The 15,007-nt window shown below is 35.4% G+C and overlaps 1 protein-coding gene across 4 annotated transcripts in view; it reads left to right on the top strand.

Annotated features, from left to right (window-relative positions):
- The window catches only part of TENM1 (teneurin transmembrane protein 1), a 779,956-nt gene that overhangs the window by 293,259 nt on the left and 471,690 nt on the right, over positions 1-15,007 (top strand). For all 4 annotated transcript variants that reach the window (XM_012759551.3, XM_012759555.3, XM_020284904.2 and 1 more), the window contains 2 exons: positions 6,098-6,358; positions 8,021-8,077. In XM_012759551.3, the coding sequence (XP_012615005.1) occupies positions 6,098-6,358; positions 8,021-8,077 (318 nt within the window). The remainder of the gene's footprint in view (positions 1-6,097; positions 6,359-8,020; positions 8,078-15,007) is intronic.

Below are 15,007 nucleotides of genomic sequence, written 5' to 3'. Positions count from 1 at the left end.
AAAATCAGAGAAGACTATTTTGTTTTGTTTTCTTGACTTGAAATTGAGTGGGCGTTCAGCGAATCTGTGTTTAAGTAAACTTACATGAACTGATTTGTTTGACAATTTGGTATCATTTTCTTTTCAAAGCCCCCAAACTGAGAAATACAAAATGGTACCCAGTAGTGAAAATTATGTGTCTCCTATTTGGTGTTACTCACTTTTTTCTTTCTTTGTATTTCTCACTTAAGACTGTAATAATCCATTGCGTTTTTCCCTGGAGCCAGTAATGAATTATTAGTGGGTCAATAATATTTTTTAATTGTGTGAATTTTAGTAATTATGCCCTAGAGTCTGTTTGCAATAGCCATGTTTGTAAACTGATAATTTTATGTTTGATGAGTAATATTTACTCAGTTGTTGTTTTACATTTTACATTTAAGTTACTTTATCTGTTAATAACAATAATCTTATAATTCACAGTGCATACCTAGGCTGCATTAATACTTTAATATAGCAAGACTTGTAATCATGACACAGCATCTTATTTAACTAACGTGTGATTATCCTTCACAATAGAAGTATGACTAGCACCTTGATTCATAAGACAACTCTTTTGCCATTTGAAATTATTGCCACATTCCACATTTTGCCATAAAAGGTTCTGGTTATGATTACAGAAATTTTAGAACAAGGCAGTTACTTAGAGATTTACTTCTAGGTGAACTCATACATTTTACAAATGTGTAAACTGAGGCCCTAATATGTTAAGTGACTTATCCAAAAATTACATGGCTAATTAATAACATCTGCTTTTGCATACAATTCACAAGGGTTGTTATGAGTCACAGTAATTAAAGTTAATAATTTTATCCCCTACCCCTCCTTTATTTTGAAAATGGACTACACTCTTTAAAAGTTTTATCTCAAATTTCCCAGGTCTTGTCTAAAGTTAATCACATGTCCTGATTTCCAATTATTTGGAGCATGGTGTCTTAAAGCATCCTTTTAAGAGGAAGCATGGATGCGTAGAATTTTAAGAAAAATGAAGTCTTGAGCTTATCAGAAACACAGAAATGGAATTTCTTGATAAACACTGATACAGCTATTATTTTCCCTTTCAGGTTTGAATAAGTAGTGTCCCCAGGCCAAACACCTAAAGATCAATCCCTCGATTCAGAGAGAAAGTACAGTAGTTCATTTTATTTAGCACTTCATAGCATTTTCAAAAATTATTAATTTATTAGCATTAATAGATGCTGAAAGTGATCCTATGTGCCAGAATCACTCAGCTTAGTCTCATGATCCCCAACTATATATGTTTCCTTAGCTGCTAAAAGCTTAGCAGTGATCAGTTTCATCCTTAGTTCTCCTCCCCCATATTTGCCTTTCAATTGTATGTCCCTAAGACAATTCTATGCTCCCTAGAAGATCACTGAGAAATCATGCATCAGTTAGCCTTGATGGCCTCTTGGCTTAGATATAAGCAAGATAACATTTTGACTATATTTTCGTTCATGTTACATGTACTTTATTCCTCTAGGAAGAAAAGAGCAGAACCTCCTTCTAGCTCTGAGATCCTTGGCTCCACCTATGAAAATTGACTGATTCTAAGTCTCCTCGTTGTTTTACTATCTAGTGGTGTACCATTCACTAAAAAAAAAACAACAACAAAAAAAACTTTATAGAGGTATAATTGAAATACAATAAACTATACATACTACACATACTTCAAATGTATGATATGATAAACTTTGGTATGTATATACCTATGAAGCTATCACCACAATCAATATAACAGACATTTAGATCACCCCCAAAGTTTCCTTGTGTCACTTTGTTATCCATCTCTCTCTCTAATCTCTTCCCCAGACAACCACTTATCTTTTTTCTATCACTAAAGATTAGTTTGCATTTTCTAGAATTTTATAAAAATGAAAGTATACAGTATGTAGCTGTTTTGTCTATTCTTTTACTCAGAATAGTTATTTTGAAGTCCATCATGTTGTTATGCATCAATAGTTCATTCCTTTTTAGGACTGAGTAATATTCCATTGCGTGGTTTATCTTTTCACCTATTCATAGACATTTGGGTCTTTCTACATTTTAGCTATTAGCTACTGCTATAAAAAACTTGTACAGAAGCCAGGCGCAGTGGCTCACACCTGTAATCCTAGCACTCTGGGATGCCGAGGCAGTAGGATTTTTTGAGCTCAGGAGTTCAAGACCAGCCTGAGCAAGAGCGAGACCCCATCTCTACTGAAAACAGAAAAATTAACTGGGCATCATTGTGGCCCATGCCTGTAGTTCCAGCTACTCAGGAGCCTGAGGCAGGAGGATCCCTTGAGCCCAGGAATTTGAGGTTGAAGTGAGCTATGATGACGCCACTGCACTCTACCCAGGGTGACAGAATGAGACTCTCTGTCAAAAAACAAAACAAAACAAAACAAAAAAAAACCTTGTATAGGCTTTTTGTGTAGACAGAAATTTTCATTTTGGTGGGAGATGTGTCCAAGTGTACAATTGCTCTCCTGGTAAGTATAGTTTTACCTTTTAGGAAACTGTTTTCCAAAGTACTTGTACCATTTTGCTTTCTCACACCAGTGTATAACAATTGTAGTTTTCCCCACCTTTGTCATCATAACTCTTGATATGGCTAGAATTTCATTTTGGCCATTCTAGTAGGTGTGTAGTGGTATCTCATTGGGGTTTTAATTTGCATTTTCCTGGTAACAGTGATGTTCAACATCTTTTCATTTGCTTATTAGCTATTCCTACATCTTTCTTGTGAAGTGTCTCTCTAAACCTTTTGCCCACTTAAAAATTTGATGCAACACTATTAATCTACTCAGAGTTTTTCTTTTACAAGGCTGCAAAATATATTTCCCTTAGAATAAAAATTAAATACATGTTTATAAGATTGCAAATACATCATTCACTTGGCCACATCTATAACTGTTTACTCTTAAAATGTAGTTTCTCATGGCACTAGTACTTAAATTTCTCTCATGACTAGTTTTTTGGTAAGAATATTTCTATAATAAATCCAGTTGAACTTTTTATTCTCTAGGGAATATGTAGTATTTTAGGGAACAAGGTGATATGTGCAAGGCTAGAAAACAACCACTTAAGGTACATTGTAAGTGCTTTATAGATAATGCATCCTATGGGAATTTTGAGCACCACCAACACTTATGTGTATTTAAGGAAATATTTTATAATGGTAGCACTGATTTCAAGAAAGGGAAGTAAAGCAGTTCAATGAACATCCCTTACTATAAATAAGTGAATCTTTTTCTTTCTTTTCTTTTCTTTTTCTTTTTTTAAAATTTCTTCTTTTTTTTCTCTCTCTCTCCCTCTCTTCTTTTTTGTTTTACTACTTTTAAAAAAAAGAGTAAGTGATAGCTTGCTTGGATTGTTAGTTTTTAAATTATAGTTTGACAAGGAAGTATACTTTTATCTGACTATATTTAATTAGAGAATTTTTTATTTAGTCTTTGTATTCAAATCAAGGTTTAGTTTCAATAGAAAATAAATTGTTCATCCTATGCAATTTTTGATCATATTGAACAATGTTTCTTTAGAAGGGAACAAATCCATGTTCAAATTTCCTTTTGGATGGGAAAAAAATCTCTTTAATAAAAATAGAATCTGTTTATATCTGTCAGTGCTCTCTTTTAAAAAAAAATAAAAACCTTAGTGTTTTATTAACCTAGGATGACAAATTGGTCATGTATTTATTTTTATTTGCTTATTGTTTTTGAATGAATATCATGACTCAGATGCTTATATTAATTAAAATCTTTGGAAAACTACATTTCATATGCCATTGTATAGCTAAATGCAAGTCTGTGCTTTGGGAAATAAATTTTCTAATTAGTGCCCTGAATCCATGGAAAATAAATGGAGGCACTTCATAGCAATTCAGAGCAGAAGATTTCTTTATTGTGTCTTTAAATAGAATTAGAGATGGTGCAGCAAAATATATGGTAATGCTATGGTAAGATTATACCCTCACTACTCCCCTTTTCCTGGCTCCCATTGACTTCAGAGAAATATCTAGGGCAGTAGTTTTCAAAGTATGGTCCCTGGACTAGAACCATGGTCCTCCCCAGGGAATTTGTTTGGAATGCAAATTCTCTGGCCCTACTCCATACTTTCTGAAACAGAAACTGAAACTAGGGAGTATAGGTGGGAGTAGGGTGCAGCAATCTATGTTTTGACAAGCCTTCTAGGCAATTCTGAAGTAGACAAATTTGAAAACCCATGGTCTAGGAGAATGAAGGAAGTTGTGAATGCAGGCCTATATAAAATTCATTTCTTACATCTTCAAACTGACAGGTTCATTACCAGGTTGCTGTAGCAACAACTGCACAGTAGGATTGGATAATGAAACATTGTGAAATTAAGAAGCATGAATATTAGCATATCCCAGTATTCTAGATCACTAAGATTTATATTGGGCAAAATGGATATTTACTTTTTAGCCTTATGGCAAGAAGTATGGTTTGATAAGCTTTTATATTTGATAAGTGCAAACCATGCCTATTTTTTAAACATCATTACTTTGGAATTTAGACAAGTTTTTATAAAAAAACAGAATTACTCTTAAAGACATTCATCACAAGAGTCATAAAATAACATACTCAGCAATCACTTATAACCCTGAATGAGTTCATTTTAATTGAATTTTCCTAATACATTTTAGTAGCTTTATTTGCCTACAATATCTATTTCACAAAACACAGTGCTAGGCACCTAATGGCTATTAAATAAGCATTAAGACTTGATTTGTTAAACCCTTATTTGGCAATTATATGTCACAAAAATAGTTATTTTTAAAAATATATTCACATTCTACACTCTTATCTTTAGTATATTGTCTAAGTTCCCGGACTTTCTGTATTCAAAGAATTAAATTCATGTTAGGGTTTGCATTTTATTGATATGTGCTAGGGATTAGATGCACTCAGTTAAGCTTCTTCCTGGCCAAACGACATACCCTGTCTCTGATGTCAGTCTGAGAAAATCCTATATAGTGTACTACATCTCCGGATTACCTTATCTAAGTATTACATGGACATTTCAGGTGATGTGTCTTGGCATGTGGTCATTTTTCATTAACTTATTAGGGATTGTTAAAGCATCTTTTCACCTTTTTGACACCTTGCTATAATCGAATGTAAAATTGACTGTAAGACTGAATGCCTGATATTCATGTAGTAAGTTGATGGGACTTCCTTGGTGCCTAGCAGAAACCATGTCCAGATGGCTGTTATAAGAAAAACGACTCTGTTGCTATCTGATGTGTGCTATGGACAAATAATATCTATTGTCTGAAGTTTATTTTCCTCAACTGTAAAAAGAGGAGATTTGTTACATCATCTTTAAGAGTCTAAACATTTTATAATTCTGAGATCTGGGAGGAGGGAGGGGAAAATCCAAACCATGAAGTACTGCCAAGATATGATATATGACGGAATATTTTTTTATTAATTGAAAGAATGAATTAAACAGAATAATTAGTATAAAGTAGACCTTAAATTCCTTTGGAAACAATGAGAAATTATAATGTTCAATACTCATAATTTTAGAGTTTAAATTAATGTGTTTTAGGCAAAATACTTTGGAAAAGTATATTTGAGCTTAATGTTATTTTTCTCAGTTTTCACATTGAATTATTTATTCTCAACTGCAATGTGTATGAAATACTTAGAAAAGCAAATAATTTTAATATTTTAAGCATAGGTGTGCTCTACAGATCATATATATTCTACCTAGAAGAGAAATATCTTTTAAAGGACAGCTCTCTACACTTTATACTCTTCTGCTCACTTATTTCATTACATTTTGTGCAACCTAAAATTGTAGCTATAAAGCTATTTTGGGCATGCTTTTTCCAGAACCTTGTAAGAATCAACAGGAGCATAATTTTAAGCTACAGAAGTGCAAAATAAGCACAGAATCCTAGCTCCCATAAATAAAAGGCCAGAATTCTAACTTTGCAAAAACACATAATTACTAGCAATGGGGGAGGGGGAGATGAGGACAAAAAGTAGAATTTTATCGAGTATTTCTTCACATTGCTAAACTTTTTTTGAACTTTATTCCTTCTCAGAGATGGAATTCTGTGAAACCTCTCATACTCTGTGCTCTGGCTACCAGACAGACATGCACAGTGTTTCTCGGCATGGCTACCAGCTAGAGATGGCATCTGATGTGGACACAGAGACAGAGGGTGCTGCCTCACCAGACCACGCACTAAGAATGTGGATAAGGGGAATGAAATCAGAGCATAGTTCCTGTTTGTCCAGCCGGGCCAACTCTGCATTGTCCTTGACTGACACTGACCATGAAAGGAAGTCTGATGGGGAAAATGGTAATAAAACTACCTTTACTATTTAAGTAAAACACAAAGAGAAAGCAGTTTTAGCCTCTCCTTTGTTTTCTTTCCTTATATCTGCTCTTTCATTTAATATGTGGAATGGAAATACAAGTTAGCAGGGACTCATGGAGAAGGCGTGTACTTAAGTATCTGGTAAATAAACATTTATTTACAATGATAGGCCAAATGCTTTCCATTTTTGGTGAACCCCCAAGGAAAATAATCTCATGTAATCAGCAATATTGTGCATGTCTTTTTTATGACTCATCTTTTATTTTTTCTTTATTTTCCAGTGTAATATTAGTGGAATTTATTACAGAAAGTACTCATTTCATGTAATTTGGCTTTATGTTAATATATGAATAATGAGGTGAACAATTGTGTAGAAAGCACATACAGCGTGTGTATGTGCTTTCTGTTTTGATTCAGATTAACCTATTGAATGTACAGACAGACTCAAATTAACCAAGTTGGACTGAAAAGATTTAAAAACAGAAAGCGGATTAACATCAGGCATTTGATAGATAATAAGTACTAACAGCAGTATCATTATATTGTAATTATATATTATTTTCTTATAATTATTTAGAAAAGGAAAAGTTTTTATTTTTTTATTTGTTGGAAAAGAGTCAATTTATTTTATTTCTGTTCTTCTGTCCCTACCAAAGAACAAAATCCTTTCATGAAAAGCACATTAATGCTGATTAAACACATTAATCTAGTCTCCTCATCATTATGTTTGCCTAAATTTTATAGGTCCCCATCACCATGACCACAAGGCTTAGTCTGTTAGCAGTGGCTAATTTGTATTTCCTCAAGTGACAGAGAGGTAGCCAACTACCCTGTACCTGTAGTTTTTTTTGTCTATTCTGTACTCTTCTGTCTCCTTCAGTTAAAAGGAGATGTTGGACATAAGGACATAACCAGGAATGAGTGGTTGCTCACTAGTTAGAATATCATTTCCTAAATAATAGGCCATAACGCTTTGCAGTATCACCAGGTATCCTTGGGGTCTTGATTTTTTTAGGTTATTTTCAGATATGTATGTATGTATTGCTGACTTTGGCCTAAAGTGTAGGAGATAAAGTATGGTAATGAGAAAGGAACATATTGGGTATATGTACGCATGTTCATGTAAGTAAAAGAGCATTAGGATAGACGTTAAGAGACCTTGGACTGGTCACTACAGTTTACTGAGATTCATCTATCAATCAGGAAAAACACTGACCAAAATTGTACTAAATGGAGTGGTAGGTAATCACCTGTATTGCCAAAACATCTTATTCTACCTCTTCTCACTTCTGATATAGACATTTATAGCAAATTTACTGGGTTGAAACATTAATGTAAAATACAGACATTTTCCCACCAGGCTCTACCATTCTTCAGTAGAGGTAACAAGTGCCTCCTTATGAGGTTTCTTTTAGGGTGACGGAAAAGTTCTAGAATTAGATAGTGGTGATGGTTGTGTAACTGTAAAAATACTAAAAACTGCTGAATCATATGCTTTAAAAGGGTAAATATTATGGTACGTGACTCATATTTCAATAAAGCTGTTATTTAAAATAAAACAATAGATGAAGGGTAATGGTTGAAGTTTGAGGAATTCCAGATGACTTGGACAAGGATTAATTAGTAAAATGTTTGCTATTACAGGTTTCAAATTCTCTCCTGTTCATTGTGACATGGAGGCTCAAGCTGGATCTACTCAAGGTAAGTGTTTTCAAGTATTTGACCAGAAATTATTTTGACTTCACACCATCCCTGACACCTATTCCACAAAGTGGAACCCTGCTCCTCTGACAAACAACACACAGGCTGGACAGTGGACGTGTCAGAGATTAGTTTAGTGGCAGCTTATTGGTTTGCTTTCCTCCAGAAAACTTCATGTGTATATGTTGGTGGTGGAGAGGAGGTGAAGGGGAAGCTAGGGAAAAGGATAGACAGAATTTCAAGTAGGATGTGAAAATATTAATTTAGCATGGAGGCAGAGATTGAAATCAGGGGGGGTTGGGTTTGGCTGTCATGACTTTGTACATATGTATGATTTTTTGCATGGCTCTAACCATTAACTCAGTGTAGTTCAGATATTGTCATAACTTTCAGATGTCACCAAGCAGATGGCCTTTGTCTTTTCCTCCAGATGCTCCTGCTTGGCTTTAGAATCACACTTTATCCATATCATCATTATAAGCAACATCTTCAAATGAAAAAAAAAATGTTGTTCACTCTTTTTTCTGTAAACCTATATTTATACTATGTCAATCCTCAGTAAGGGGGCTTTGTTGTTCTTTTCCTTTTACCTTCATTATTCTCATTAGAGTTTGCCCCTTTGCAGAGGGATACTGAAAGCAACATTTTAAATGATTTTCACGACTCAGTCTGTGCTGGGCCTTTCTCAAACACCTTATGGGAGGGCCCCCAGATCTGACCACCGGACAGGGACTCAAAATTTGGAGGGGACTGGTATATTAAGGTTTAGAACAGTATTTGTAAAAGAAGAACAATACACATATTCACTATTATTATTAGATCTGCATTTCAAAATTTCCAAACACAAGTTTCATTTCTTTATCCCATTTCATCCTTTACCACTCTGTGAAACAGATTCTATTATTAGTCCCATTTTACATACGAGGAAGTGCTAAAACAACAGTTCAGAAAATAGCTAGCTAAATGCAATAAACTGTTTCCCAAATAGCCATTGTTTCTTCTCTTGGATCCTGTATGTGTGCAAGATGTGAACTTGAACAACTTTGCTCAGCTTAGAGTCCTGTAGGTCTTACTCTGACTCCTACTACTACTTTCAATGAGAAGAATATAATTTGGGATCTTACTTATGACCTATGGTAAGATTTCACCAATGTGGATTCCACAGATTTTAATTGATGACAACCAAGCCTGTCCTGCCTTCAGTATTTCCATAGATTCTTGCACAAGAGGTTTGAGTTGAGATGAGAGTGTAAATGGCTTTTCTGAAAGCATATTAATTTGAGGAAACAAGTTATTTTCAATGAATTGAATTTGGTGTTTGTGTGCAAATGTTGCTATTTATTCCCCGTTGATCTCATCCATTCATGAAAGCATGCCTAGCAGGGCATCTATTTCATTGATTTGAGTTTGCATATTATTACATTTGAAAAGAGTAAAACTGCTTAAATATTTTTGATTTATTTATTTCACTACTTCAGACTCCATACCACCCCATCCCTATACCTCAATTAATGTTAATGACATTTTATTTTCTTTCTGTCTTCTTATACTTTCTGGTTTTTAGATTATTGATGAGAAAATGGGCACATTATCATGGGCCATCTTAGGACGATTTAAGGCTCATGGTGTGAAAGTGAGGTGAAAATGAGATAGGAGAAATTTTTAATTTGTATGAGTTGTCTAACTGAGAAAGATTCTGAGAAGTGGTATTAAAGATGCTTACAATTCTACAGCTCTTATAGGCTTTGCTCTTTTCTCTTGTTTCTCTGCTCTATTTCTGTGACTGATTTATTTAATTGGAGGGTGTTATCTTCAAGCTCTGAGATTCTTTCTTCTGTTTGATCTACCCTGTTCTTGAGACTCTCCACTGTATTTTGTAGTTCCTTGAATTGATTCTTCATTTCCAGGAGTTCGGTTACACTTTTCTTCATTGTGTCTATTTCTTTTCCCATATCCTGGAGACTTTTTGTGGTTTCTTTGTGTTGGTCATTGAGTTGTTGTTGCAGCTGGGTGAGTGTTCTTATGATCCACATACGAAATTCCTCTTCTGTCATATTGGTTGCCTGATTTTGGTTGGTGTCCGTTTCTAGGGGGCTGGTGCTCCTCTTTGGGGGTGTGTTTTCCGTTTGGTTCTTCATATTTCCTGAGTTCTTTCGCTGATTTCTTCCCATGTCGATCAGTTGTTGTTTCTTTCCTTAGGTTATTGTTTGGGTATTCACACACCTTGTTTAGTTTCTGAGGCGTTAGGTGGTGTCTGTGGGTGAAATTGGACCACTCCCTGTATATTGAGTCAGTGGGTGCCGTGGAAAGGCTGTGCAAGATGCCGTCCCTGTCAGTAGGTGGCGTTTGCTTGGAGGAACAGGCTATACTGTTGATTTTGTGTGCTGTTAACAGCTCTTGTTCTGGGCGGAGCTGGGTTGGGTAAGCCTGCCCTCAGGCCGTTAGCAGGGGTCAAAGTTCTGTTCCCTACAATTCTATCCGCCCTAGGAGAATATGAGTTAGGTTTTCTACTTACATTTCCAAAATCGTGTCTATAAGGACTTGTTTCTTTCATTTCATTAATTAGCCAAGCCTTTCAGAATATTTATTTTTTTCACATTTCATCAACTCTATTTGATTGCACTTAATTGAATTTGTCTATGACATTTTATAACCCATAAAGAGTTATAATAAATAACCCTTAATTTCAGTACTGAGACACATGGATTAAAAGACCTAAAGTACAGGGAAGGGAGACCATGAGGTAATAGAAAGGAATCTGTATGTCTAGGTTTACACAGGGGTGTCAGAACACTAATGCATTATGTTTCCATTCCCTCAAATTGTTCTAAGTAAACACTTTGTCTCATCTATTGATGCTTAATTGTCTATTGAGAAAAATGCTGAGTCACTCAGCTTCATCCTGAGACCTCTGAGCAGTCAACACTGGGGTGATACTTTGATATCAGCCCTCATGCTTTATTCATTTTACCTTTTTCCCATTCCCATTTCACCTTACTGACAACATTACTACTCTTGATGGGCTAATGCTAGAGTTGTATATTTTCTGTCCTCACAATGGTTGTTAATAAGCACTAGACTGGAAGCTACTAGAAGACAGGGCCTGGTTTATTCACTGCTGTAACTTTAATACTTAGCAGTAGTGATCCACGTGTAACACTGTTTTAACTGATCAACACTTAAGTGCACATATAGTAATAACATTCATCGGGCATCAGGCAGATGGGGGGAGGAGGGAATGAGTATATTCACACCTAATGGGTATGGTGTGCACCATCTGGGGGATGGACATGCTTGAAGTTCTGACTTGGGTGGGACAAGGGCAATATATGTAACCTAAACATTTGTAGCCCCGTAATATACTGAAATAAAAAAGAAAAAAAAATACTTAGCAGTGAGACCTCAAGTATAGTAGGCAGCAAATATAAACTGAGATTTAATAAATTTTTTGTGGATCTTCTCTGATCATGTGTGACTCTTATAAAGACAGAAATGCTACAGTGGGTCAACCTCTGGTCATCTAGCCTCTGGTAGGTGATCTAGTCTCTGTCTCTGATAGGTGACCCAGTGGAAATTCTTAAAAGAATTTGACAGCCTACTTGAGGATAAACCTCAGTGACTAGGGTATCCCTCAATAATTATTACATATGACTAAACATTGGGCTGGTGGAAAAAACTATAACAGAAGCTAAATTTGAATAATCAATTTCCAAGTATGTGTTTTTCACATATAGCCTGAATGGAAAAATTAGGCTATAAAACATGAAAATGAAATTATTTATCCAGAAGCTAAATAAATGGCGAGAAATAGGTAAAGAAAAAAAATTTGTATCCTGTAAATAATGCAATATAAATCCTCCCAAAATTATTTATACTTGTAGTCTTGATGATAGTGATATTTCTGTTAAAGCAACATTTATTGAGAACCTTCTCTTTGCCAAACTCTGTATTGGAGACTAGGGATATATGAAAGATAAATAATATGCAATCCCCAAGCTCAAGGAATTTACAGTCTAGTGGGGGAGATTGATGCCCTGTTAGTTAGGATTGGTCATTACAGGTAACAGAAACCAACTTGAGCTAGCTTAAACAAAAAAACATGCAGTGGCATCATCATAGCTCACTGTAGCCTCAAACATCTGGGCTCAAGTAATCCTGCTGCCTCAGTTTCCTGAGTATGTGGGACTACAGGCATGCATCACCATGCCTGGATTTTTTTTTTTTTTTTGTAGAGATGGGGGGTCTCCCTCCAGGCTGATTTCCAACTCCTGGGCCCAAACAATCTTTTCACCTTGGCCTCCCAAAGTGCTGGGATTACAGGCGTGAGCCACCACACCCGGCCAACAAACTTATTAAAAGGACGTAAATATGCTTCACAGGACTCAGGGCATGAATGTAACTAGACCACAAGAAGGGATTAAATCAGAAGAATTATCAGGACTTTGCCTTTGCTTCTGAACCTGTTTTCTTCAGCACTGTCTCTGCAGATTGACTTTCTCTAAATCTCTATCCTCAAGACAAGCTTAAAACCCCATCCCCTACAAAACCCCAGTTTATATTTTTTCTGTTCAGAAAAGAAGCTAAGATTGACTAAATGTTTTTAGTGCAATTTCTAAATTCCAAGGAGACAGAAAAATTTTCCCAACTTGAGTCAGATGTCTACCACTTGTCCCATCAGCTACAATCAGAGGGTAAGGTCAGTAATATAAATGTTGCTTTCTGGGAGCTCACCCATTTGTTTCTTTAAACAGTTCCCTATTCAGGGCAGTCAGTGTCATGTGGGCACATATACCTGAAGAGGACATATATACCTACTAGGGCACATATACCTACTAGAGAGGATAAAAAGATAATTTTAATACATTCTAATTAGTACCATGATAAAATATGTGCAGTTTTCTCTGAGAGCGCTAGGGATATAAAGCCATTTATTAAAGTAAAAATAGTTATATTAATGCAATCTAAATAAATAATGTTCTCTGTACAGTGAGTGGTTAAAAACAGCTATGGTATAAAATAGATCTAGATTTGTCCCCTAGTTCTACCACTCACCTGCTGTGTATTTTTGGACAGGTAACTAAAGCTCTTCAAGCCTCAGTTTCCTCATCTGTCAAATGGAAGCATTACCTGTTTCAAAATTTTGGGAAATATCGTGGTGAGGATTAAATGAGAGGATAGATATATGGCACATCACAGTGTTTCTGTTATAAGTAAATGCTCAATAAATGTCAATTGTGGTTGTCATTTATCACAATTCATTTATTATGCACAGATTATGGGATAGGTGCTATCATATGAGGTCTCTGTTGTCTAATACTAGACAGAGATGTATTTTGGCTTCTGAAGCATCTGGTACCTAGGAAACCTCCTAGCTTAAAAGAGTCCAGCCTTTCTGCTCATTTCAAACTAGGAAAAATCCTTGCAATTGTCTTTTCGTGAATAATACAACACTGTAATAGCCAAGAACCTTGTTCTCCTAAACGTAGAAGACTGTGAGAGGAAATTCACTGAGGCACTTCAAACCTGGCTGAGGGTTAACTTGTGCTATTTTATTTCTTATTGTCATTGGAGTAGCCCTTTAAGGTAGAGCTGGGATTTCAACTACTGCTCAGAAGCCCTGTCGATTTCCATGATTGTTGGGCAGCTGGGCTCCCTATGTGTTGCTCAGGAGCTTTACAGGTAAGAGAATATCTGATACAATCCCATAACAGCCAAGAAATCCATTAGTACTTCTCCCTATTGATTTTGTACTGCATACTACAGAACTCTGGTAATATAACATGTGCTATACCAATAAACATCATACCATCATAGCCATGTATATGCCATCTTCAGACCCTGAATTGCTTCAAGGGAACAGCTTGAGGTATAAAAAAATGTCTAGCCTAAAACCTGGGTTTCTTGAATGATGTGTAATAGTTATACCCAAATGTGGAGTTATTCCTTCTGATATTTGACCATGTGGGGACATTCATGTACATTTGATGGAGGAAATTTGTTTGTTTGTTTTACATTTCTTTCCTTTGCTTTTTCATCTTCCCCTGGCAGTGTAAGTTATACAGGACCCTTCCATTGCAGTGATAACAGTTCCTCAGGAACCATCTGAATGTCAAAGGAAGTGTGTGAAACAATGCAATGACTTGGTAATGGCTTCAGTAGGAGCCCTGCCATATAACTGACATCCTAATGGCTCTGTTGGAACCATTAGCCATGTATGAGACAGTACACTTGACTTTGTAACAGCTCCTTTGGAGATGTTACACCATCAGAGGAAGTGTGTAAGTCATTGGGATTACTGTGTGTGGGTGAGACACTTCTGTGCTGACTGTAATACTCTTACAATTAAAATATATTTTGATGATATTGAACTTTAAGCCATTATCAAGGTAGATATAACAGAATCATATTTTCTTTTTCAGTAGGTAATTTTGATCAAGTATCTTTTAGAATTAAAGTAATATCAGCCAATAGTTCGAAAAGCAAAACAGTAAAAATAGGTTTAAAGTAAAAAAGTGAAATACCCTCTTCCATTTTCATCCTTCAGGTGTCACTCTTAAGAGATAATCAGTGTTAATAGTATATTTCTATTTTAGAAATATATCATTTCCAAAATTGTCTGATAGCATCACATACAGTAGAAAATTTAATAACCTTTTCTTCCAGTTCATATTATATCTCAGACATATTCTCATATTTGTAGTATAGGTCTGTCTCATTCTTTTTAGTGGCTCTTGGATAATTTCTTAGAAGTAGAAATGATAGGCCAAGGATATTTGCATTTAACGTTGTTTTATAGATATTACCAAATTTCCCCCTTAAAAAAGAACTACCAGTTTATCTACCTACTAATGCTATGTGAAGAGTGCCTGTTTTCCCATATCCTTATCAACACTGGAAATGATGAAAAAGATTTCCAATCTGCTAGATGAA

This window comes from Microcebus murinus, chromosome X (genome assembly GCF_040939455.1).
Source record: "Microcebus murinus isolate Inina chromosome X, M.murinus_Inina_mat1.0, whole genome shotgun sequence".
Taxonomy (NCBI): domain Eukaryota; kingdom Metazoa; phylum Chordata; class Mammalia; order Primates; family Cheirogaleidae; genus Microcebus; species Microcebus murinus.
Note: the sequence above shows the minus strand (reverse complement) of the source record. Positions and strands in the feature narration are given on the sequence as shown.